Raw genomic sequence first — 24,365 nt, 5'->3', positions numbered from 1 at the left:
AAAAATTTATCGCGGCAGTCAAATATGGAGTAAGATTTGGAAAATTCCACAAGCATCATGCATGGTCCTAATCTTTAATACAAGCACAGTAGCCGTAACTCGTTAACACTTTCGATAGCAAGCTAGAAAATAAATGCATAATTTACGTTTGATTAATTAATCATTTACGTTTTACTAATAAATGTTACTCCTTCCATTTCTAAATAAGTGTCAATTTGACATTTTTCGCACAGAATAAGAAAGTGACGAAAATATATATAAGTTATTATTAATTATATTTGTCTGACCAATAATATTTGAGATAAATAAAATTATTTATAAAATAAATGCAGTTTTAAATTAATTTTCAGCTGAAAGTAAATATAATTTGCATTGAAATTGTAAAGTGATATTTTTTTGTTTGTAACAAGAAAAAAAATTAAAATGACATTTATTATGAAACAGAGGGACTATCGTGCATTTTCAATAGAGCTTGACTATCTAGTGACAACGAAACCTTGTTAAATGATACTCCCTACGTTTCAAATGATGTTTTAGAAGATTGTTTTTGTTTCAAAATAGATGATGTTTTAATATTTTTATGTTATCTTTAACTTTATTGAAAACTTTGCAACCAATTAGATATTGCAGTCATTTCTGTAATTGGTTGAATAATTTTTAAATTATATTTTTAAAGTTACCTTTTAGAATGAAAAAATTTCTTAATTTTTGTGCATTAAGCCAAAACATCATGTATTGTACTGTGAAACAAAAAGAGTATAAAAAGTATCTCCGAAGATTTCGTGTTCTAACTCCTGAATCAATAATAGATATGTCTGAAGTTTGAGATAATTTGTTTTTCTTACAATTTTGAATACATATCAACCGGACTTTGGAAAGTAAGATATTTCTTTTTAGGAATTCATACTTGTTTAGGTTTGTGGTACCACTTGCTAGAGTGTAGATTCGTTTATTTGTCACTTGCATGTTCTTTCCACAAAAACTACCACCAAGTCCTGTGGGGAAAGGCTCGAGAGTTAAGAAAATAGCATTAACTTTAATTTATCAAAAAAAAATACTTTTTCCGTTTCTAAAAAAATTATATTCTAGAGAAAACTTTTGTTTCAAAAAGATAAATATTTTATATTTCTAATGTAATTTTTGTCAACTAATAATGAGAAATTGTGAAGTTCAAGAACATTAATTGTATTTTCTAAAATCTTATTGGTTTAAAAATATAGGAAATATAAAATTATAAAAAACTATGCATTTATAGCTAAGTTTTACTAATATGTTTTATTAAAAGTGCGAAAATTTTAAAACATACGACCTACGTCCCCGAAAGTAAGATTTTCTAGATTTTCACAAAGATAAATTTTCTATATTTTTAAGGTACTTTTGTATACTTTTGAGAAACATTAATTATAAATATTTGAATTGATTAGATTTAATTGGAAGTTATATAGAAAAATAAATAATAAATTAAACTGTAAACATTTATTATATTTTTAATAAACGTGAAATTTCTAAAAAAAATTACTTTCGGAAAAATGGATCTAGCAGATCTTTTTAGGAACAGAAGAGTATTAACTTTAGCATTAAATTGAATCCAGTCACATGTTACCATCACCACCATGACTAAAAGCATATCGTTGACTTTTTCGGATTCAGAGAATTTAATCAGTATAGAGCATTATTATTAGAGAGTTTTTAAGGTGGAGTTCTTAACGGAATATAAGAACTCGTCTCTTAATTTTTAAGTAAAAAATGTAAGAACTGGTTCTTAAATAAGAGTTTTAAGAGCTAGTTTTTAACTTTTTAGTTAAAAGTTAAGAGACAGATTCTTATATTTTGCTAAAAACTCTGTTTTAAGAACTTCTAATAATTATGCTCTTAGATTTTAACATTATTATTTGGATCTGTCTCGAACAAAGCATCCGTATTCCGTACATATATCTTAGATTTCGATCAAGTTAGCACGTGGTCGTATTCATGAACTGCCAACAAGAGTATAGGGCTACGTGCCTATTTACACCTCATAACTCAAACAAGGTTCGTAATACTCCCTCGATTATTTTTTTATATAAGTCATTTTTAAAAAAAAAATATGTTTTTCGATTTTTTATGTAAAATTTATTAACACTTAATGTTATATGACAAATGATAATATACCTTCTATTTTATTATTGGTTGATTTGTGGTTAGGTAAATAATTAATGATATTTTTATTTAAAAAATATAAAAAAATTAATGATTTCTTAATCTATGTACACAATTTTAAAATAATTTATATTAAAAAAACAGAGGAAGTATTTTACAAGTAGTATTGTAAAGCTCTACGAGAGTACAAGTGCACGGCTAAGGAAGTATTTTGTTCTGTAAAGGACTAACATGAAACAACACTACAAGTGCAGAAAAGGATCTATCTAGTAATCTAAGACTAACAAATACACATTGATTTTCATGTCTCCACAAAGTTGGTTGAACTTAGCTGTCTACGAGTACTACATCCAACTGCAGGGCGGTTCGGAGCATAGACAAAGAAACCGACTGCTTAGAACATCATGATTTTAATTGTAAATAGGGCATTATAAATTTTTTTACATGAATAATAAAAGCATAAAATTTAAAATGAATATAAAGCATTAAGAAAAAATTGAAAATGCTGGACCGACATTGTCCAGTTGTTGTGATATCCTGTATAGACATTTTGCATATGTCAAATCGGTCTTAACTATCTTTTTTTATTTAGAGAAGCTCTTGACGATTTTTTCATGAAGTTAAATTAAATCTAGCCGCCTACATGCATTATCTAGCTTTGTTATTTCTTTTATAGTTCAAGATTCAGACTCTGTGGCTAGACTTTTTAGTTAGCATCGCTAGAAACCGTATATCATACTTTTATATTGGTGTGTATTGCTATGCAGATTCTTGTTCAAGTAATAGAGATACTATTTGATTCATAAGAAAAAAAAAATAGCTAGTCTAGATATTTCTATACATTTTTGAGTTTACTATGTAAAATAAATTATACTACAGCATAAAGCGAGTTTTGATACCTTTTAATGAAATTTATATAATGTAATACTCATTCTGTTTCATTATAAGTGTCATTTGAGACTTTTGCACACATATTAAAAAATCATTTAATTTTGCATGATTTACATATAAAAATGTTATTACCCATACACATACTCTTATTTCAATCAATAGAAAAATAAATTGCAGAATAAAGTTAATAAATTATACATCGAAATACTAAAACGACACTTATTTTGCAACAAATTTTGTTTTCTACAACAACACTTAACATAAAACGGAGGAAGTAATACTTTCAAAATTTAAATGATAAAAGTTTTAATCAAATGAAGTTGTTAATTGATAAACTGAATAAGATGTGAAAGAGCAGAGAAGACGGGTGAAAGTTAGGTGATTCAAAGTCATCGCCCTCTCTCACTCACTATCTTCGCGCTCTATCGTTCCTCCTTTTCTTTCGTTTTTTTCTTGTATTTATAATAGAGTTATTTTTGGGTTTACCACCGACCAATAGAAAATCGTTATTTTATATCCGGTATTTAAAAAAAAAAAAATATCGTCAATTTATATCATGATTTTTTTTTTAAAAGTAAAAATAAATTAAAAATAATACTAGATGCAAAAATAAATATATTTTTAACGCCGTCAGCAAAACACTAAACTCTAAACCCTAAACCCTTGAGTAAATCCTAAACCTTTTGGTAAACCATAAAGCCTTAGATAAATCCTAAACCCTAAATTAAAAACACTAAACTCTTAATCATAACCCTTAAACTTTTGGGTTTAGTGTTTTTAAGATTTAGTGTTTTTGATTTAGGATTTAAGATTTATCCAATGGTTTATGGTTTACCTAAGGGTTTAGGGTTTACCCAATGATTTAGGGTTTAGTATTATGCTGATGACGTTAAAAATATATTTTTTATTTGCATCTAGTACTATTTTTTATTTATTTATATTTTATTTTAAAATCATGATATAAATAACAATATTTTGTTTTTTTTTAATAGATACTGAATATAAAATAACGATTTTCTATTGGTCGGTGAACCTAAGGGGTGAACCCAAAAATAACTCATTATAATATATGATTTAAAATTTTCAGTTTTGTCAAAATCTAAAAATTCCACTTTTACTCCCTATCAATCATTTGGTTATATATCAATATATCCTTTTATAACAACTCAATAATAATAATAATAATAATAATATTATTTTTTTTGAGAAACAATAATAATTTTTCTGCACTCAAGAATAACCAAGTTTTTTCACGAAAATGGGTCAAACTTCATATTTATATATACATTGAGTTAAATAGAAAAAATAGGTGAAAATGTGGTGAAAATTAGGTGAGGAACAAGGATTTAAGATTAGATAATAACCATTAGATCGCTGAGACGTGACTTGATTCTCATTCTCTTTCGAGATAAGACAAACTTAAAATGAAATAAATATACACGAATTAAGTTACGTACATGTTTAATCACATAAAACGAAATAAATATAGACGAATTAGTTAAGTGCATGTCTCCTTTAATCAATAAACAATAATAAAAAACGAGGGAAACAGAAGCGGCGGGACCCGTTTATAAACGGAGTTAAAAACGATCACTATCCGTTAGAAGACAGTGTGAGAGTCTAATCTATAAATATCTTCTCCTTCCTCTTCTTCTTCTTGTTCCCTTCCCTCACTTTGCTCTTCTGCTTCATCCTCTTTGCTCTCGAGTCAAAATTAGGGTTAGCTGACGCGTCTTCTCTCTCTCCAGGTATGTCTTCTCTGTGTATATCTGCTTTCAAACATTTGAAATTTCCTCATCCTTCCGTCGGATCTGATAGTTATCTATACCTTGCAGCTACAATTCGATTTAATTTTTGAAATTTTGAATTATCTAATCTGGATTATTTCAATTCGGATGAAACAATGACAAATTACTTGATGATCCAGTGGCTAGGCTAGTCTCTGCGTCCCGAATTCAAATCTTCTTTGCTACGAATTGTTGTTTCTTAAAATTAGAATTTCTATAAGCTGCTCGGGCCGGGATTATGGGCCTAAGGGCCGAGATTATGGGCCTCAGATCGCACATTGATGTGTGTTCTTCGGTTTGTGCAGAGTATAAACGTTTGTGTGGAGCTTTTTCAGATTCATCAATGGAGGTATTTGGAAAATCTCCCATGGTCACCTCTGCCAATGTTATTTACTTGTCTGCGATTCTAGGTCGCGATAGCGACGAGTCTCACAACTGTGACTGTAAATGCGAGAACGAAAACGTTTGCGGGAACATGTACCGCTGCAAACTAACCGGACTCACCCACGTCTGCGACTACAACTGTAACCAGAGGATCCTCTACGATAACCACACCTCTCTCTGCCGAGCCAGCGGCAGAGTTTTCCCTCTCTCGCCTGCCGAGGAGCAGGCGGTTAGAGGTGTAAGGAGGAAGCTTGACAGCAGCGAGAGCGTTCCTTCTTCTGAGGGTTGTTCGTTTAAGCGTCGTCGGCATGGTTCTTCTCCTTTTGAGAGGTCTTTCACTGCTGTGAGTCCGATATGTAGCCCGGCTGGAGACGGGATGGAGTTGAGTTAGATCCTTGTTGATGATCATCTCCTCTGTTTCTGAGACCTGAGAGAGGCTCTTTTTATCTTACCTAGTATAACTTACTTTTATCTTTTTTTTTGTTTCTTTTGGACATCTATGGATAAGAGACATATGTGCTATTGCTCTGACAGGGAGGGTCTAGGCATCTTCCCTGTCTGAAAGAGAGCTTTATCTTTAGTATTGTTGAAATTTATGTAGGAGAGACATTATTATTCTACTGCTCTATTCTGGATCTTAATACTTTTGCATTTAGGTGACGTAGAATTTGAACTTTGCTTCTTCTTTTTCTTGGTGATGTTTGATATCCCTTCTTGTGTGAATTTAGTTTTTTTTTTTGTTTCTTGGTGATTGTACACGATGTTTATTTAGGCAGGCTTTTATTCAGCCAGGTATCTTGTTTTGGCTAGTGACCTACCAATAAGAAGAGACTGAAACAGCATTGGTGATTACTGTAAGTGTTGTGCGACAGGGTTTTTCCATGTTGCTAACCGATGCAACATAGGTTCTTCGGGATAGGCGATGTTTAATTGATACCTAATCGATTTCTTTGTTGTACTATTCAACTTTTATTTCCTTGATTGATGAGTGTTTGAGGTCCTGAATGTGTTTTTTCTTTTTATGTTTGTGCAGGTTTTCCAATATTGAAATTCAGGGAGTTTAGTTATGCTTTATTTATGTACATTGATATGACTGTTATGTTTCTGAATTTTGCTATAAAGGATTTTATAACTGTTGGAAGTTTAAAAACCCTGCTTTGCAGGCGTTTGTGCTCAGTAGACAACAACACTGTTGGTTTAATTCATCAGAACATAACCTGAAGCTCCTTAACTATGAGAGAAAGGATATGAGTAGGTACAATTACCCAGCGTCCACTGAGGTTGTTGATGTGGTTGGCCAACTTCGTGCAAACCCATTAGCTATTCATGGTAATTATGTGATATGACGTTTATTGAATTGCCACTTTTTTTTTTGGTTATATCATTTACTTTTGAGCTCGGATGTTGTACCACTACCTACTTTGCTCTTAAATCTTGTGTTTCATGTCATCTGCCATGTTGTATTTTCCCCTTCTCTCTGGTGTGGACTGTGTCTGAGTTTCTGACATTTGTTTAATATCTATGATCAGGTATCAAACTCTTTACAATGTAGAGTTTCTGAAAAAGTTCATGGAATCTGGGTGTTACTCTCCCACCTAGACCACAGTACTGGTAAGTAATCATCTACACTGAATGATGATCTGATTTAACTCAAAGTAAGAAAAACCATGCAGTCATCATATAGAATTGAATTTCCAAATGTTAGCTTCAGTTTTTCTTTTTGACGTGGATGTTGATGCAATAATTTTTAATTTATTTTTAAGCTGACAGAAAGGTAGAGTCGGAGATGTAGGCATATGATGGTGTAGGAGCCTAGATTTGCTGGGATCGTGGAAGATTCTGTTCCAAAGAAGTTAGCAAAGTATCAAATGTTGACTCGACCGCTACGGTAAGGGAATCTTTCTCCCTTTTAGCTAATGATATGATAACAACCACTATTTATTTAACTTTTCATCTTGTTTAGAGTTAAGAAAAAAATTACGAAATGATTTTGGACTTTTTTGTAGATCTTAAAAGTTCACGATACTTCAGTTTCATATTAAAAGATTTAAAATCGTAAATACAACTTTAGTTTGATAGTTTTTCTCTTATACCATTTAAATATTGGTGGTTAGCATTTGATAAGTTTTAAAATCATTTGTCAAGGAACTAGAATCTGAATGAAGTGGGAACATGGTGTAGATTCTCTTTGCATCTTTTCATAAAGGTTTCATTAGTTCTATTATCTTTCTTTAGAATAATATAATAATACTTATGAAAAAGAGGTTGGCCAAGTAAGGCAAAGAATAGCCTTGTCGGAGAGGCCAGTGTCCTAAGAGTAATGCTAAACCTTAAGTCCTCGTCTTGCGGCTTGAAGCTTTCTAAAGCAACTTCACCGCCTCAACATTGAATCCTTATCAACCTCTACATTTTATTTGTTATAAACCCTGGTCCAGAGACCTCCCAGCCAAAACCATATTTCTGAAATCTTAAACTTCAGTATGATAATAGGAAGATCACCAATGGTTCCCATGGCTGTTCTTGTTTATGTTTCTGTACTGTTCTCTGTTTCTTATTCCTCCACGTTTGTCATCACGAATAACTGTCCCTTTACTATTTGGCCCGGTACTCTTTCAGGCTCCGGCACCCGACCACTACCCACCACGGGGTTCAGGCTTGACGTGGGACAGTCTGTTAAAATTCCCTCGGTTCTAGGCTGGTCAGGTCGGATATGGGCTAGAACCGGCTGCAACTTTGATGCTAGCGGTGCGGGAAAATGTGTGACCGGAGACTGTGGTGGGAAGCTGGAGTGTGCTGGTAATGGTGCTGCTCCTCCCACATCACTTTTCGAGATTACGCTCGGTCACGGTTCTAGTGACAAAGATTTCTACGATGTCAGTCTCGTTGATGGGTATAACCTCCCCATAGTTGCTATCCCAACAGGCGGTGGACTGGTTGGAGCTTGTAACGCTACGGGATGTGTTGCTGATATCAACATTAGCTGTCCGAAGGAGCTTCAAGTGATGGGAGAGGAAGAGGAAGAAAGAGGAGGAGGAGGAGGAGGAGTTGTCGCTTGCAAGAGCGATTGTGAGGCCTTTGGATTAGACCAGTACTGTTGCAGCGGTCAGTTTGCTAACCCGAACACATGCCGGCCGTCTTCATACTCTACCGTTTTCAAGAGAGCTTGTCCTAGGGCTTATAGCTATGCCTTTGATGATGGAAGCAGTACTTTTACTTGCAAGGCTTCTGAATATGCCATTATCTTCTGCCCTGGCAGGTATATTAAATCATGCGTCCTTCACTTTTCAGTTTGTAATAATGCTCTCTGCAGGTTCTGATCGAACATATAACTTCTTGTTCCAGGGTAAAAAGACCAAGCAGCCAAAACTCGGACCCCCCTAGCCAGCCTCAGAATCCATACGGACAACCTGTGGCTCCTCCGACCCAGAATCCCTCTATGGCTCCTCCAACTCAGAATCCGTACGGTCAACCTATGGCTCCACCAACTCAGAATCCATACGGTCAACCTATGGCTCCACCAACTCAGCATCAGAACCCGTCTGGACCAAACCAGAATCAGATGACTCCTCCACCTCAGAATCAGAATGGGAATGGGCAATTTATGATGCCTCCTCCCACTGTAAACCAAGCTCCAAACGACCAGTTAATGAATCCGCCAATGGAGGATGAGAGTCAAAGAGCTGATGAAACTGGGAGGGTTGCCAAGAGTCAATCCTCGTCTGACATTCTTCGACCTTACCCGGTCTTGTTGTTTCTTGGCCTCAGTCTAACTGCTTTGAGACAATCGTGCACGACATGAATCATCACTGTTCTTCCTTTTTAAAGAGATTTAGTACATGAAGTTTCCTTTTTAAAGAGAATTAGTACATAAGCAACTTCATTGCCTTCCCAGAGATTCTGAACTTTATTGATCAAAGTCCTTTTTATTACCTTGAATTGGATTCACAACTCATGCATGTAAAACTTGTCTATTTCATGTATATAGTGTTGTCTCAACTGAATAAAGAAAATTACAAGTTTTTTAAAAATAAATAAAGGGAGAAATCAAAATGCATAACTCATTTCTTGGGTTTTGTTTTCTTAGGAGCAGAGCTTCTAGCCTTCTTTGCTGGTTGCTGCTTCTCTTTAGATGGTTTTCCTCTCTTTTTCCCTACAACCTGCAAAGTTTCCACCAAAATTTCCTTCGCTATCATACATATATATCGATTTCATGAGGAATTCTAAGCTTTGCCAACGTACATTTTCGCTTTTGGCTTTAGCTTTGCCATTTGCGTTGGTTACCTCCGCTGCGCCTCCACTTTGATCAGCTGGCTTTGAAGCAGTCTTGCCGTTTTTGTTAGATTCATCATCTGAATCGAACGAGAATCCCTCCAGAGTGCCTATAAATGGATCATAAAGTTAGCTGGCGAAGTAGGCATTTGCGTACCACAACAATGCTATAAGAAAATAAGGTAGTAATAATGTCATTTCACTCTAAAACAGAGACGGAAAACGAGCTGACCTTCCATCATTGTTTCTGCTTCATATACATTAGATTGTGGTGTTAGCTGAATGAAGTCATTCATAATAGCTTCAATCTGACAAGGAAACATATGATCCAAAAAATTAGGTTGTTACTTCAATCCATGTTTTAGTTTGCCAAAAAACAGCTAAAAACTAGTTCCCCAAGAAGTTTAAAGCTTTAAGACAAAGATCTATGCGTTGCAACAAGAAAGCGCAAGAGATATATTACTAACCTTTGCCTCTGACTGGCCAACGTTAACCTGGAAAGCAAGATCTCTGGTGTGAGTAACTAGTACAATGAAAAGAAGGTACAAGGAAAAACAAAAACCGTACAATGCAAAACGTTCTGGATGGAACAATTGTTGATTTGTATATGGTTCCTGAAACATGAAATGATAAGTGTTAGTATAGAGACTCCAGTCATGAACTGATCCTTTAACGTGTTACATGTAACATAATCAGTTCTGTTATACTCAAAAGGCATGCTGATTCTCCATAACATGTTTTGCGAGAAAAAAATACAGAGCCATTTTTCAACATCAGAAGAAGCATAGAGAATGATTGGGGGGACATGCCTTTCAGGTCCAAGTACACGTCCTCGGTTGTGTCGGAAACAACCACACGCCCAACAGCCCCCATGTCTCCACTCAAATCTATAGAGTCCCCTTCACATTCAACGAGTACCTGTAAAATTGGTTCAATGCTTTTTTTAACAACTGTGCTTTATCTACAATTATACTCTAGTATGGATGCAGTTAAGCCGTTCCGCAATAAAGTGTCACCAGCCGCCATAGCAAAGATATATAAACGTGGACTGTAAAGCCAGGTGCAAAGGAACATATTTGTATTACCTTTGTGCGATTCACTTTCTCAGAAAGTACCAAAGGCAATCTTGAATTTGAGCCCTGGAATTTATAAATCTGGTCAGAAGGAAGAACAAGAGAAGAAACAAGGATAGTGGTCCTAGCACAAGATTCTTACAGAAGAAGGCTTGACATTCTTATCCTTTGTTACTTCCTCCGCGACTGTGGCATCTGTATCTTTATCTGCATCATAGAGGAACCGTTACATTACTTTAGAATAATCCTAAAGTCACAAAGGCTTTGTTGAATTCATACCTTCAGTTTTCAAAATTTCTTGTTCACTGGCTTCTTTCTTGGGTGACTGGCCGCCACTATTTGCCTTTTTCTTCGGAGACTTTTTCTTTGGAGCCTTCTTAACCGCAGGTTCTCCCTCTTTAGCTTCAATAACAAAATCCTCATCCTTTTCAGTTGCCATAGTCACTTGCTGACTCATTGGTTCACTAGAGGGTGGTTCAGAATCAGATGAGACAAGCCATACATAATCATCTCCTTCCTGATAAAGAAAAGAAAAAGATAAACAGTATAGCCTGTCAAATCCAGACCAAACTAAGAATTAACAATTATTTTACATTACTAAGACATGTAGAGAGCAGAGAAAACACTGCCACATAATTACAACATCAGTCATGCAGCTGGGAAGCTTCTCTAGAGGAGGGTTCATAACTAAGAGATCACTACCCCAATAAATACAATTTTATTTGTCAAATAGATGCCTGCAAAGAAGAAACGCTCAAATCACACTAACTACCCACTAAGACAAGTAGATGCAGCAAAAGCACAAGCGAGTACAACAGAGACGGGGTCCAAACGTTTCTTACTTTAGCGTCCTTATGCTTGCTAGATCCTTCTTCACCATCAACTTTACTTCCATTCTCCTTGTCTGCAAATTGTTCCCAAGTAAAAAAAAAAAACATGCTTTTAGAAGCTCAACAGTTAGCATCCCCCTCACTTCTTCCATACCTTCCAGGTTGACAGTAGCATCTGCATTCTTCTTCTTCCTTCTAGAAAACACCTGCTCGATACTCACTTGCTTTGTCACCAACTTCGCTTTGGAATCCTTCCTAGACAGAGACACCGATGACTCTTTTTCCACAATAGTGACGGCATCACTGTCATCAGGCACAGGAAGAGAAGAAATGGTTTCAGATTCCCTGGGAGGACTATCGTCTGGAGAAGACAGTGATAACAATGAAGTGGTGGGTGCCTGCACACAAAAACCAAATAAAGCTTCCACCTTTCAATCCTGTTTCTGTCATAAAGCAAACCCAATAAACAGAAATAGAATCAAATAGGGAAAACCTGGAAAGATCGAAGCCAATCGGGAGATCCCTCTCTGGAGCTGCTGCTCATAATTCACTTCTTCAACACAAATTTCACAAATTCGAGCTTTTTCCGACTTCAACGTCTACTCAATTGAAACAAAAAATCAGCTCGTGAATGCATGCATTACTTTTGCAGGTCGAAACCCTAAGAAACAACTGATTCGATAAAATCGAAGCTCACCTGAAGAAGAAGAAGAAGAAGAAGACGAATTTGAGAGGTTTCGAATCTACAGACGTTGAAATCCGGAGACGAGATCTAGATTGACGGAAGGAAGGAAGGAAGGAAGAGAAAGTTTCAGCCGCCGGCGAGATTGAAGTGTGTGAAAGAGGCGGGAAGATTGGCCACTAACCGCTTGTTCCGGTTTCTGAGTGTTTGGTTGCAAGGGCAAAGCTATCCCCTAAGTGGAGATAGACTTGTAGTTACAAATGGGATATGAATTGATCCCAAATAGATCTTACCACGTAAATAATTTTTATTGGATTTTTAAAGATTTTTTTTTGTCAACTATTGGATTTTTGAAGATTGGTCCCCAATATTAGGCCTACCCCAGTATCACCCTATTTTTTTTTTTTTTGAAAATAAAATTGATGTTGATGTACATGTGACATGCTATATTAATATATTGGTTGATATAACAGTTAGGTGTGATTGCATAGACATTTTAAAGTAAAACTGTGTTATTATAATATTTACCAATCTATTTTAGCTGAATACAGCTGAAAATGATGGAAATTATTTCACATGTTTTGATTAGAGTAAACAGCTGCTCTTATTTTCTCTTATTTTTCTATTCATTCCTTTTTCTCCACTTTATGTTATTTTTAATTACGCTGGCAATTTGTCAATCACACCATTAGAGTGTGACTCAGAAAGTTGGAATAAATTAAAAAAAAATATAAAAATGAAAATAAAAGACAAGGTGAAAATGGAAGAGAAAGTAAAGAAGAATAAGATTCTGATCTGTAAGTCACTTTTGGAATAATATTTTTAGAGTAAAAGTATTTTTCACCAAGTTTACGCTAACATTGATCTAATCAAGATGGAAATAGTTATGCTTGTTTAGAGTAAATGTTTTTGTTCTATTATGATTTTTTAGAGTAAAGTTTCTCTTCCCTTTTCTCAAGAGTAAAGTTTTACTATGACATTTACTTTTTCTCTTATCTTTTATTTTTTATTTCATTCATTTTTTATAGTTGCGCTACTTTTTTTAATCAGACTTCAAATGTATTCATTCTTGTTTAAGTTAGAGTAAAATTGTATGTGTATTTTACTCCATTATACCGGCAATTAGAGAAAATAGGAAGAAAATGTTTTCACTTGATTGACTAAATGTAAAGTAACTCAGCAGAATAAGATACTTACTCCATTCTTTATAGTAGGTACCTTATTTCGATTGAGTGTTTGGTAGCAAGGCAAAACGTATCCGCACGTGGAGATAAAGACTTTTTTTGCGAAAGGCCCAGTTAGGTCTAAAAACCCCAAATAGATCATAAATGGACCACAAACATAAAAAGCCCAAACATCAACTTAACGCCTCAACAAACCTCAACACACCTTTACCAGAAACGGAGACGGCATTGTAAAAACGAGGTAAGATAAGAAGAAGAGTGAGAAAAGGAGGAAGAAGAGAACAAGAAAAGTGTGAGAGGAAGAAGATGGGGAAAGACGTAGGAGGAGAGAAGAAGAAGCGTAGAGACGGAGAAACAATGGCCGTGATGAGCCTCCAGCAGAATCCAATCCAGCAGTTTCAGGTCAAGTTCAAAGAGGCCGAGACTGGCTTCAAGTCGTGGCTGTCCAAGCAGAAGCTGCCGGTGGAAGCCGCCGTTGTTACCGCCATGGGAGGCGTTCAGGGAGCGTTTATCGGTGGGCTCATGGGGACTCTCTCCCCTGAGATGCCTCAGACGGGGGTGGACCCTCAGGCTATGGCGTCTTTGCAGCAAACTCAGGTCTTTTTTTAAAGAAAAAAAAAAAACCAACTTTGATGGATTTTTGATAAATGGTTGGGTCATTTTCACCCTTAACTGCTGTTTCTGAAGAGATGTGTGACAATGTTTGTAGGCTCTAGTGGGTGGGCCCTTGGTCCAAGCTCGGAACTTTGCGGCTATTACTGGTGTTAATGCTGGTATTGCTTGCGTTATGAAGCGTATTAGAGGCAAGGAGGATCTTGAGTCTGCGTAAGTTTTCTTTTTTTTTTTATCCCTTAAAGGTTGCAGCTTTAGCTTCTACTAAGCTTGTATAGTGTGACTTGTTTGTTGTTTCATGGCTCTGACTTTTCATCAAATGATCTTAAGACTAATTGAATCCTTGAAATTTATCTATGGAGCTGCTGTTAGAGACGATTAGTGTCTGCGTCTAGTGTTTTATGTTTGAGACAAGTTGTTTGTCTTAATCATCATTTATTGCTTCACAAGCTTGCATTCTCTCTCTGAATCAGCTCATAGGTTTTGACCTCTTTGTGTGAACATTTGATGGTTAAAGAATCACTGTGATTTGCTTTTGTTTTTTTGTGCAGTGTGGTTGCGGCGTTTGGATCTGGAGTCGCGTATTCTCTGGTGAGCGCAGGGTTACAAGGACAGCCTATGAATGCAATCACCACTGCTGCTGGTTTCTCTCTTTTTCAAGGAATCTTCTTCAAGGTGAGTGATCATATACATATAGGAAGAGACTATACTGTTCTTGAAACACATGTTTTCTTCTTTTCTCGGTTTTGTTCAGCTGGGGGAAAGGTTCTCTAAACCAAGCGTTGAAGATCCGTACTATACCCGGGCGAGATCTATGCTGTTGAAACTGGGTCTAGAGAAGTATGAGAAGAACTTCAAGAAGGGTTTGTTGGCAGATCCCACTTTGCCTTTGCTCACTGATAGGTAACTGAGCTTTTCAGATTTTCATTTTTGTATCATCGAAAACTGATCTGTCCTCTAAACTCTCTGTCTATGTGTGTGTCCAGTGCGCTAAAAGACGTGAGCATCCCACCGGGACCAAGGCTACTGATACTGGATCACATCCAGAGGTTTGAATCTAATTTCTAGCTCTGTTTTCATATACATGAATCTGTGAAATCACTGACTTGTGGTGGGTTGTTTTTGGTACGTATAGGGACCCGGAGCTGAAGGGTAAACGAGGAAGCCGTGGTTGAGACTTGAGACTTAAAGAAAGAGCCACTTTGTGTCTTGGGGCAGAATCTTTGTATCTGAAGCACTATTGGTTTCTTGTACGGTGGTATCATTATTTATATTATTATTGGCTCATGTTGCTAGCAATAAACTTGTAATGTCTTCTTATGAACTATGATTACAGATTACTTCGATTACCAATTTATGATCATTCTAGGGTTTTATATCGTAACAAAATACATCTTCAAACTGTATCTGATGAATTTGAAGTGTTACAAGAATATATCATTTAAAGTTTAGTTGTGAAACTTTGTGTATCCTTAACCAAATTTTTATGGCCTTCTATCCATATTTTTTTTTAAACACCTCAAGTATATTAAATGTAAGAATTCACATTCTATCTGAATTTATATTGGCAATCAAAACTCCTAACAAATAACAATGCAAGCAGTAATCTGATCATTTTATTTAGTTATTCAGTTTAACAGAAATTTAAAACATGGATTTGAACAAACTTATTGATGGGTTTTATATGGTCCATCGGTTGGTTTGGTTAGGTTTATTCCTATAGTACAAGTAACCATGTACCTTACACTAAATCATCTTAAAAGAACATGTCAATTTAAGTTTAGTAACCATGTGCGACGCCTTTTTATAAGCAAAAGAACATGAACTGCGCGTACCTCGAATCTATTGTTGGCCTAAAATAAGCCTAATCTGAATCGGGCGACCAAACAATGCTTTCTTACAAGGTTCATTAATCATTATTGGTTAAGAAATGGCGCAGGTGCTATATAACTTTTGGAAGCATTTGAGCAAAATATATTAAAACCATCGCAGAAATATACAAATATTCATTACTTAAATATTTGGTTATGTTGAAACTTTTGCTATCTAGTTGTAGCGTAATGAAGCTCCTTTGTAAAAAAAAAAATCACATCTCCTTGTCCTTTGACTGTTTAACCAAAATATCTTCACAAGAGTAATAATCAAATATGAAACGTCATTGTCGGTTGCTCGTGGGTGGTGGTCATTGAGCTTTAAAGAAAAAAGGAAAGAAAGAAAGAAATACTGTAGTGTTTTTAGCTTTAATAATGAAATAATACAATACTAGAACTTTATCCGCACTCCCGCGCAGATGGTTGATTTAACTTATGTTCAACGTAAATTCATAAACCGCTGGTTTTATAAAAATATCTCATGTATGTTTTTTATGTTTTGTAATTTACATATAGGGTAAAATATATTATTTTATGATATAGATGTTTGATAATAATTCTTATTATTTGTGCATAATATTATATTAAAAAGTTTATAATTTGATACAATTTGATGTAATTGTACTATTCATATATTAATCTGTTGTTTATTTGTTAATTTATTTTAAAATGAAACTACATACTAAAATTTTAAATTTTTTGCATTAGTTTTCTAAGAATTATTATTAATTTTCTGATATATTTTTTTCTTGAAAATTGAACTCTCGAAATTTTTATATTGACTAAATTAAATAGGGTTTAAAAATTATTTGATATAATATATAGTTATATACTATATATTTCAGTTTGTATTTTTATTTTCACCATAAAGAAACAACAACTATTATAATTAATCAATTATAAATTGATTTTAAATACAGTGGCAGAATCTGTAAATAAAAAAAATACAAAAAGGAAGTATTTAATTATTGTAAATGTAATGGCTAAATATGTAAATTAAAAAAAAAATAGTTAATCTGCTATTTATGTTTCCAAACAGTTTTTGTTTTAATTTTTATCCATGTTTCCAAACAATACCAAAAGGTACTTTAGTTTTAATAATATAGATTCTGAACTGTGTATGATTGTCTTAATATTCATCACGCTCTCTTTATATATTTGTTCAGTAAGATGTACAAACATAAACAATGTTTTTCAAGAAATTGCGTCTGATTTATTGGAACCATGACCATCCTGAATTTCCTTTAAAGACCGGTTACGTTTCACCATTCAGAACTGTGGCTGTATAAGAAATGTTTTATTTAAGTTAGGTAACACATCAACATCTAAAACAAGTAACAACTAATATAAATACATTAATTACTCATTCTCATATGTATACTCATGAAAGTGATCCGGAGGCATATGATGTGAGGCTATGGGATTTGCCCACCAAGTATATCTTTCTCTACAGGGTTTAGCTTTCCTATTACTTCTGGTAAATATCACATTAGCTACACCATCCTTTATGGTCGCCCGAATCTGTTGAACAAGGATATTCTTATTTGAAGATAAAAAACGATTCAAACTCGATACTATTTGCATTTACATGTGACAATAATACAATTCTATAATGTTTTTGTAAAACTTATATACGTACACAAAATAGAAACATGGTGTCTTTTCCTGTTTCGATTTTTTTCCTGCATTTACAATTCACAATAAATTTTGATTGAAAAGGATATATATGTTCTGAATTTTCGTCTAAAAGAAAGAAATAAACTGCTACAACCATAAATGCAATAGCAAGCAAATAATCGCTGTACGTAGCAGTGGCGTTGTATCCCTAAGATTTTATACTCATTTACTTCCTATAACACTAATTAGAAATAGATGAATATTGTGGTTGCGGATACGAGATCCATGTATGTGATTCATGGTTGAAGAGAGTTATGCTAAGTTTTCGTTATGTCACAAAAGTACAACACGTTCTGCGATTCAACTATCTGTTTTCGTGCAATAAACTTGATATGTAATATTCTAGAAAGACCAAAACCATTGTTGGAACGCCACTAGAGGTCAGCGACTCTAGAAAAAAGCAACAACAGCAAAGCACACACATACTGATTTATTAGTAAATTATTTGATCAAAGATGACATTTCAAATACCTGGGGGATTTCTTACAGTTTTAATTGGACATGTCCTCACATATGAAGAGAAACAATAAAATAAATAAATGTTTTTCCTTTGTTAATTTTTTTTTTTTAAATCCAAATTGTACAGTCCTGTTACATACTCCATTTCAAACAAAAAATACTTTTATTTTCAAAGATCTTCATTACCTATTTTTATAACAACATGGATTTTTTTGTTTACACTAAAATTTCCAAGCAGAAATTAGAGATCTATAAACAATAAGAAAAAGAAAAACTCTACAGAATTGGCATTGATATGATGAGCCGATTCTGTAAATTAAAATACATGCAATAATCTAAGATATCTATCATTACACAAATACGCATGTATCGATCTATCAATCTAGGGCGAGGCCAAATCGGATGAGGAGAGACGAGAGAGTTCGTTCACGAGGAAGAGGATGCGAGATTGGTAATCACGCGCCTGGTCGAGCGATTCGGCTTCGAGCTCGGCCAGCTGAGAGCAGAGACGCTCCTCAGCCTCTTCCGCCACCTGCGTCCGTCGCCACAGCTGCAACATCTCTCTCCTCATTTCCTCCACCGCTTTTTCCATCTCTCCGTTCTTCCGTCGTAGCTCCTCCACCTCAGAAGCCGCCACCGTCACGAAATTTCCTCCTTTCCCCATTTGTTTTTAAAAGTTTCTTTGTTTTTGTTTTGAGTTTTTTTTTCCTTTCTTTTTGTTGGCTTTGTGTTTGTGTTCTTGTTCTTGAATGCTCCTATTTTATAGGCATCATGGTGACTGGGCTTTTGGGTGGGTATATGTCTAGGTTCAATGTATCTCTTGTTCTCGTTTTTTATGTTCCTCCTCTAGAACAATTTGTTATTTTATTGTTTTCTGACACACGTTGGATCCCACCATATATTTTTCCAAAATTTTAGTGGTACGACAAAATTATTTCAGCGGCTAGAAATGTTGTTGGAGAATTAAAAAAGTTTCACGGGAAATTTCTAGATATACAATTATTATTTTTGCTAAAAGAAATTCAAAATTTTATGATACTGTTTTGAAAATTCTACTAAAAGAATTCTGCATATACACAAACGATATTAGTCTACGGCGTAAACTCGCTATAGGCCCATGATATGTGGAGATACTCTCTGTCAGAAGCCGTGTTCCTAGAATATACATTGGTAAATCTAAAAAGTTTGGACCATATACTTTTCTTTGCAAGGGAGATTGTTGGAGTAAGCTTGAAAAAAAAAAGGAAACTTGAGTTATAAGTTTCTAACCTAATCCTACCGAGTTATGGAAATAGGAATACTAACATATTTAAGAGTCATCTAAATGTATTACCTATAAGGATTAGGAAATATCAATCTCTATATAAGAAGATGTCAAGATGTGACATAGCTTATGAGTTTAGAGATTGGGAGCTTAAGTTTTTGAGTTAGTTTTCTTAAGCATTAATAAAGTGAGTTATACTTTATACAATCTTTGAACTCGAGATTTGGTATCAGAGCGAAATCAAATCATGGGAGAGATCGTTGCTACGACAAGCAATATGAAGGGAGGTTCTTCAAGCATAAAGTGTCTGATTTTGAGTGATTCAAATTATACGGTTTGGACGATACGAATGAAGGTTGCTTTACAAGTTCATAAGGCATGGGAAGCTATAGACCCAGGCGAAACCGAAGGAGAAAAGAATGTTATGGCAAAGGCGCTTTTGTTCCAGTCGATACCAGAATCGATGATACTACAGGTTGGAAACCTAGATACCGCAAAAGAGATATGGGAGGCTATAAGAACAAGACATGTTGGTGCTGATCGAGTCAAAGAAGCGCGGCTGCAAACCCTAATGGCGGATTTTAATCGTTTAAAGATGAAGGAGACTGATTCAATTGATGAATTTGTCGGCAAACTTGGAGAATTATCATCGAAATCAGCAGCCCTAGGAGAGAACATTGAAGAAACAAAACTTGTGAAGAAATTTCTTGATTGCTTGCCAAGAAAGAAATACATACTTATGGTAGCAACACTTGAGCAGATACTTGACTTAAAGACGGCGAGATTTGAAGATGTAGTAGGAAGACTAAAGGCTTATGAGGAAAGAGTACATGAAGAAGAAGACCCACAAGAAGATCAATCTAAACTGATGTACGCGAGCTCAGAGTCACAATCAAATCAACCGTACAGAGATTACAACAGGAACTACCGAGGAAGAGGACGTGGGGGACGATCATATTACAGAGGACGTGGAAGAGGACGCTTCAACAGAGCAGTAGACACATCACGGATAACTTGTTATCGATGTGATAAGCTAGGACATTACGCCTCAGATTGTCCTCACCGCCTCCTCAAACTACAAGAGACACAAGAGAATGATAACTTGGACACACAGAATGCGGATGAGTTGATGATGAACGAGGTAGTCTATCTTAATGAGAAAAATTGTAATCCAGACAAGAATGAAACGAATAATGACGCTAAGGACGTCTGGTACTTGGATAATGGAGCTAGCAATCATATGACAGGAGATCAAAGATACTTCTCAAGCATGGACAAGTCAATCACGGGGAAAGTAAGATTTGGTGATTATTCCAGGATTGATATCAAGGGAAAAGGAGCTATATCGTTTATAGATATGAATGGGGAGCCAAGAAGAATGACCGATGTGTATTTCATCCCTAAGCTAAGAAGTAACATCATAAGCTTAGGTCAAGCAACCGAGTCTGGTTGTGATATTAGGCTAAACGGTGAATCACTCACCATGCATGATCAAAACGGAAAGCTCCTTGTCAAAGCAAATAGATCGAAGAACAAGCTGTACAAAGTTCGTATGGGAATAAAAGTCACTTCACAACTGCACCTAAGCGAGATAAGCGAGTCAAACAGGTGGCACTCAAGACTTGGACATGTTAACACAGCGACCATGAAGGCTATGATCGACAAAGGACTCGTACAAGGAGTTCCCAGCGTCAATGTCATAAAAGAAATCTGCCCATCATGTTTACTTGGGAAACAAACAAGACAAACGTTTCCTCAAGCTACATTGTACAGAGCAGACAAACCACTTGAGCTCATCCACGGAGACCTTTGTGAGCCGATAACTCCAAGTACTCCTGGAGGTAATCGCTACATCTTTGTTGTTGTCGATGATCATTCGCGATATATGTGGACGATTCTACTCAAAGAGAAAAGTGGAGCGTTTCACAAGTTTGGAAAACTGAAAGGAGTATTGGAACATGAAACAAAAGAGAAGGTGGGAACGTTTAGAACTGATCGAGGTGGCGAGTTCGTTTCAAACGAATTCAATGCATATTGCAATGAAGAAGGGATCACAAGGCATCTAACTGCTCCACAACATAATGGAGTGGTAGAAAGAAGAAACCGAACGTTAATGGAGATGACGAGAAGCCTGCTTAAGCATATGCACATGCCTAATTATCTGTGGGGTGAAGCAATAAGACATGCAACTTATTTGATAAACAGGATAGCCACACGATCCTTGCTGCTTCAGACGCCATACGAAGTGCTACGAAGGAGAAAGCCAAATATAAGTCACCTACGGATATTTGGATGTTTGAGTTATGCCAAAGTTGATAAGGCGCACCTAAGAAAGCTCGACGACAGGTCAAGAATGCTAGTTCATCTCGGAACAGAGCCGGGATCCAAGGCCTACAGATTGTTCGATGTTGAAACACGGAGAATTGTAGTAAGTCGCGACGTCGTATTTGACGAGACAAAAGGCTTGAACTGGAAAAAATACGATGCGAAGGTAGAAAACTGTGATGACTTCACGGTCACGATGGGTGAGTTCGGTAATCATGGGATCACTGAACACTCAAACCACGACAAGCTTGCAGAAATTCAAGCGTCGCACGATGAGGAAGAAAACAAAGATGATGATGATGATGAAGCTCAAAACTCGGGAACAGATATTTTTGGACCAGTCAGAGAAGGAGAACAAGAAACAAGAGTGTTGAGAAGAAGTGAGAGACAAACTTCCACACCAAAATACCTTGAAGATTACGTGATGGTAGCTGAAGAAGAAGGAGAGGTGCTGCTAATGTGTATAAACAACGAACCAAGAAATTTTGTGGAGGCTGGTATGCTAAAAGAATGGATAGACGCGTGCAAGGATGAGATACAGTCCATCGAGAAGAATGAGGTATGGAAACTAGTTGACTTACCAGTTGGAGCTAAACCCATTGGTCTCAGATGGATATTCAAGATTAAACGCAATTCTGATGGATCGATCAATAAGTATAAAGCTCGTCTAGTGGCAAAAGGTTATGTACAACAACAAGGGATCGATTTCGATGAGGTTTTTGCTCCCGTAGCACGCCTTGAAACCATCAGACTACTCATCGGTGTTGCAGCTACGAACGGATGGCAAGTTCACCACCTCGACGTTAAGACGGCCTTCCTTCATGGAGAGTTAAAAGAAATCGTTTATGTTACACAGCCTGAAGGTTTCGAGGTGAAGAGAAGTGAGAGAAAGGTATACAAGCTCAACAAAGCATTGTACGGACTGCGACATGCACCGAGGGCTTGGAACAACAAGTTGAATCGGATACTACTCAAGTTTGGGTTCGAAAAGTGCTCCAAGGAACACTCTGTATACAGGAAAACCGTGGGACAGAGCATTCTCGTCGTGGTTGTTTATGTAGATGACTTGTTCGTGTGTGGAGCAAGCGAGAAGATCATTGGAGATTTTAAAAGAGAGATGGGGTCAAAGTTTGATATGAGTGACTTGGGTAAACTAAGTTACTATCTTGGGATTGAAGTTCATCAAGAAGAAGGATATATAAGCCTAAACCAAAGAAGATATGCATTGAAAATCTTAGAAGAGAGTGGGATGAAGAACTGCAATATGACGCACACCCCAATGGAGAATGGTTTGAAGCTATCAAAATCTAGTGAAGAAGAAGATGCTGATGCTACAAGGTATAGAAGAGTCATCGGATGCCTAAGGTATCTTATACATACAAGGCCTGATCTCTCATACACGGTGGGAGTTCTAAGCCGATATATGACATCTCCGAAGGTGTCTCGCGAAGCAGCAATGAAGCACTGCCTTAGATATCTTCGAGGAACTACGTCACTTGGTCTCACGTTTGCTAGATCATCGCTAGGGATTCCAAAGCTCATTGGGTACAGTGATAGCAGTCACAATGTGGACATAGATGATGGAAGAAGCACTGCAGGTCACATATTCTACTTGGGTGATAGCATGATTACGTGGTGCTCAAGTAAGCAGTACACAGTTGCTCTCTCTTCCTGCGAGGCAGAGTTCATGGCTGGAACAGAGGCTGCTAAGCAAGCTATATGGCTGCAAGAGCTACTAAGTGAAGTCACCAAGCGACCTATCGAGAAAGTACTCATCAGAATTGATAACCAGTCCGCAATTGCTCTTACTAGGAACCCTGTTTTCCATGGCAGAAGCAAACATATACACCGACGTTATCACTTCATAAGGGAGTGCATTGAGAAGGGACAAGTCGATGTTGAGCATGTTTCGGGTGATATGCAAAAGGCTGATATTATGACCAAAGCTCTTGGAAGAATCAAGTTCAGAGAAATGAGAGACCTCATTGGGATGCAAGACATATCGAAAGGAGATTTCAAGCTTAAGGGAGAGATTGTTGGAGTAAGCTTGAAAGAAAAGGAAACTTGAGTTATAAGTTTCTAACCTAATCCTACCGAGTTATGGAAATAGAAATACTAACATATTTAGGAGTCATCTAAATGTATTACCTATAAGGATTAGGAAATATCAATTTCTATATAATTGAAGATGTCAAGATGTGACATAGCTTATGAGTTTAGAGATTGAGAGCTTAAATTTTTGAGTTAGTTTTCTTAAGCATTAATAAAGTGAGTTATACTTTATACAATCTTTGAACTCGAGAGAGATGTTATACGAATTTCGTTCTATATTTTTGGAATGTATCTTAGATGACATGTTTGTTTGTAACGTGTAATAAGAAATGCCCTTCCTCAAAAAAAAAAAACATGTAATAAGGAGAAAAGAAAACAAAAATTTCGCTACTTTTCTTGTATCTAGGAAAAAAATTGAATGTAGTGGAAATCATTTTCTAACCTTTATCCTTTCCACTAATATATTCCGCCAATTAAAGCCACCGTAAAGGAATGGTTATGAGAGCAAAGCCTTGTCGACGTAATCATATTCCCACCTCCTTCTCTTAATTGGACAGACTCTATCAAAGTCAATGGCCGTCACGATTATTCAACTATTTACTCCCTCTGCTTCTATAGTTGAAGAGTAATTTTTTTTTTGATAACCGAGGGTCATGGTCCACCGTGGTGGTCCAGACTAGAGACTGAACCCTTTAGCGGTGCGGACGCACATCCGAAGGTAGGTCATGACCAGAAAACGGTCTTCGGTCTCGGGCACCAGAGCAAGTCTGCATGTAAATTCTCTGTAAATTCTCTGGTGGCCAATGCGAATCGAATCCGAAGGCCGTACTTGCAGCCGCAAGCCGTACATCACTAGACTAACTCGT

At 36.1% G+C, this 24,365-nt stretch overlaps 6 protein-coding genes across 9 annotated transcripts; 4 read left to right on the top strand and 2 right to left on the bottom strand.

Annotated features, from left to right (window-relative positions):
• Positions 1 to 4,560: 4,560 nt before the first annotated feature.
• On the top strand, positions 4,561 to 5,842 carry BNAC07G29870D. The gene is made up of 2 exons (XM_013788235.3): positions 4,561 to 4,778; positions 5,123 to 5,842. Exon 2 carries the CDS (start codon positions 5,161 to 5,163, stop codon positions 5,590 to 5,592), a length of 432 nt encoding a protein of 143 aa, XP_013643689.1. The 5' UTR covers positions 4,561 to 4,778; positions 5,123 to 5,160; the 3' UTR covers positions 5,593 to 5,842.
• A 235-nt stretch (positions 5,843 to 6,077) lies between these two features.
• On the top strand, positions 6,078 to 9,132 carry LOC106350623 (myelin-associated oligodendrocyte basic protein-like). Of its 4 annotated transcripts, none has more exons than XM_048761972.1 (5): positions 6,078 to 6,456; positions 6,731 to 6,812; positions 6,972 to 7,089; positions 7,818 to 8,457; positions 8,544 to 9,132. In XM_048761972.1, the coding sequence occupies exons 4-5, from the start codon at positions 8,204 to 8,206 to the stop codon at positions 8,998 to 9,000; spliced, it is 711 nt and encodes a 236-aa protein (XP_048617929.1). In that variant the 5' UTR covers positions 6,078 to 6,456; positions 6,731 to 6,812; positions 6,972 to 7,089; positions 7,818 to 8,203; the 3' UTR covers positions 9,001 to 9,132. The 4 variants fall into 4 exon arrangements, with proteins under 4 accessions (XP_048617929.1, XP_048617928.1, XP_048617927.1 ...); XM_048761971.1 differs by having other exon boundaries at positions 6,965 to 7,089; XM_048761970.1 differs by having other exon boundaries at positions 6,078 to 6,530.
• LOC111208091 (pathogenesis-related thaumatin-like protein 3.5) lies at positions 7,703 to 8,204 on the top strand. Its single transcript, XM_022706818.1, has 2 exons — positions 7,703 to 8,074; positions 8,124 to 8,204. Exons 1-2 carry the CDS (start codon positions 7,703 to 7,705, stop codon positions 8,202 to 8,204), a joined length of 453 nt encoding a protein of 150 aa, XP_022562539.1.
• An 18-nt stretch (positions 9,133 to 9,150) lies between the features above and the next one.
• Positions 9,151 to 12,335, bottom strand: LOC106348485 (DNA-binding protein BIN4). The gene is made up of 13 exons (XM_048761969.1): positions 12,071 to 12,335; positions 11,867 to 11,972; positions 11,528 to 11,771; positions 11,386 to 11,447; positions 10,823 to 11,060; positions 10,686 to 10,750; positions 10,556 to 10,609; positions 10,280 to 10,388; positions 10,038 to 10,084; positions 9,938 to 9,964; positions 9,703 to 9,778; positions 9,441 to 9,580; positions 9,151 to 9,358 (listed from the first exon to the last, which is right to left on the bottom strand). Exons 2-13 carry the CDS (start codon positions 11,915 to 11,917, stop codon positions 9,260 to 9,262), a joined length of 1,212 nt encoding a protein of 403 aa, XP_048617926.1. The 5' UTR covers positions 11,918 to 11,972; positions 12,071 to 12,335; the 3' UTR covers positions 9,151 to 9,259.
• Positions 12,336 to 13,432: 1,097 nt separating this feature from the next.
• LOC106348487 (chloroplastic import inner membrane translocase subunit HP30-2-like) lies at positions 13,433 to 15,214 on the top strand. Its single transcript, XM_013788237.3, has 6 exons — positions 13,433 to 13,836; positions 13,949 to 14,064; positions 14,403 to 14,526; positions 14,606 to 14,754; positions 14,838 to 14,900; positions 14,987 to 15,214. Exons 1-6 carry the CDS (start codon positions 13,546 to 13,548, stop codon positions 15,024 to 15,026), a joined length of 783 nt encoding a protein of 260 aa, XP_013643691.1. The 5' UTR covers positions 13,433 to 13,545; the 3' UTR covers positions 15,027 to 15,214.
• Positions 15,215 to 18,002: 2,788 nt separating this feature from the next.
• Positions 18,003 to 18,610, bottom strand: LOC106352081 (protein RESPONSE TO LOW SULFUR 2). The gene has a single exon (XM_013791761.3). The coding sequence runs from the start codon at positions 18,520 to 18,522 to the stop codon at positions 18,241 to 18,243; it is 282 nt and encodes a 93-aa protein (XP_013647215.1). The 5' UTR covers positions 18,523 to 18,610; the 3' UTR covers positions 18,003 to 18,240.
• Positions 18,611 to 24,365: the final 5,755 nt, after the last annotated feature.

The sequence above is a fragment of the Brassica napus genome, chromosome C7 (assembly GCF_020379485.1).
Source record: "Brassica napus cultivar Da-Ae chromosome C7, Da-Ae, whole genome shotgun sequence".
NCBI classification, from domain to species: Eukaryota; Viridiplantae; Streptophyta; class Magnoliopsida; order Brassicales; family Brassicaceae; genus Brassica; species Brassica napus.
This window is presented reverse-complemented; position numbering and strand designations above follow the sequence as displayed.

Bases quoted from the DNA above. Each gene is read 5' to 3' on its own strand.
- BNAC07G29870D (XM_013788235.3), top strand. From the start codon at position 5,161: ATGGAGGTATTTGGAAAATCTCCCATGGTCACCTCTGCCAATGTTATT.
- LOC111208091 (XM_022706818.1), top strand. From the start codon at position 7,703: ATGGTTCCCATGGCTGTTCTTGTTTATGTTTCTGTACTGTTCTCTGTT. The intron at 8,075-8,123 runs GTCAGTCTCGTT...CTATCCCAACAG, and splicing joins GTGACAAAGATTTCTACGAT to GCGGTGGACTGGTTGGAGCT.
- LOC106350623 (XM_048761972.1), top strand. From the start codon at position 8,204: ATGGGAGAGGAAGAGGAAGAAAGAGGAGGAGGAGGAGGAGGAGTTGTC. The intron at 8,458-8,543 runs GTATATTAAATC...TTCTTGTTCCAG, and splicing joins ATTATCTTCTGCCCTGGCAG to GGTAAAAAGACCAAGCAGCC.
- LOC106348485 (XM_048761969.1), bottom strand. From the start codon at position 11,917: ATGAGCAGCAGCTCCAGAGAGGGATCTCCCGATTGGCTTCGATCTTTC. The intron at 11,061-11,385 runs GTAAGAAACGTT...TTTCTTTATCAG, and splicing joins GCAAGCATAAGGACGCTAAA to GAAGGAGATGATTATGTATG. The intron at 10,751-10,822 runs GTATGAATTCAA...TCTATGATGCAG, and splicing joins AGAAATTTTGAAAACTGAAG to ATAAAGATACAGATGCCACA.
- LOC106348487 (XM_013788237.3), top strand. From the start codon at position 13,546: ATGGGGAAAGACGTAGGAGGAGAGAAGAAGAAGCGTAGAGACGGAGAA. The intron at 14,065-14,402 runs GTAAGTTTTCTT...TTTTTTGTGCAG, and splicing joins AAGGAGGATCTTGAGTCTGC to TGTGGTTGCGGCGTTTGGAT. The intron at 14,901-14,986 runs GTTTGAATCTAA...TGGTACGTATAG, and splicing joins ATACTGGATCACATCCAGAG to GGACCCGGAGCTGAAGGGTA.
- LOC106352081 (XM_013791761.3), bottom strand. From the start codon at position 18,522: ATGGGGAAAGGAGGAAATTTCGTGACGGTGGCGGCTTCTGAGGTGGAG.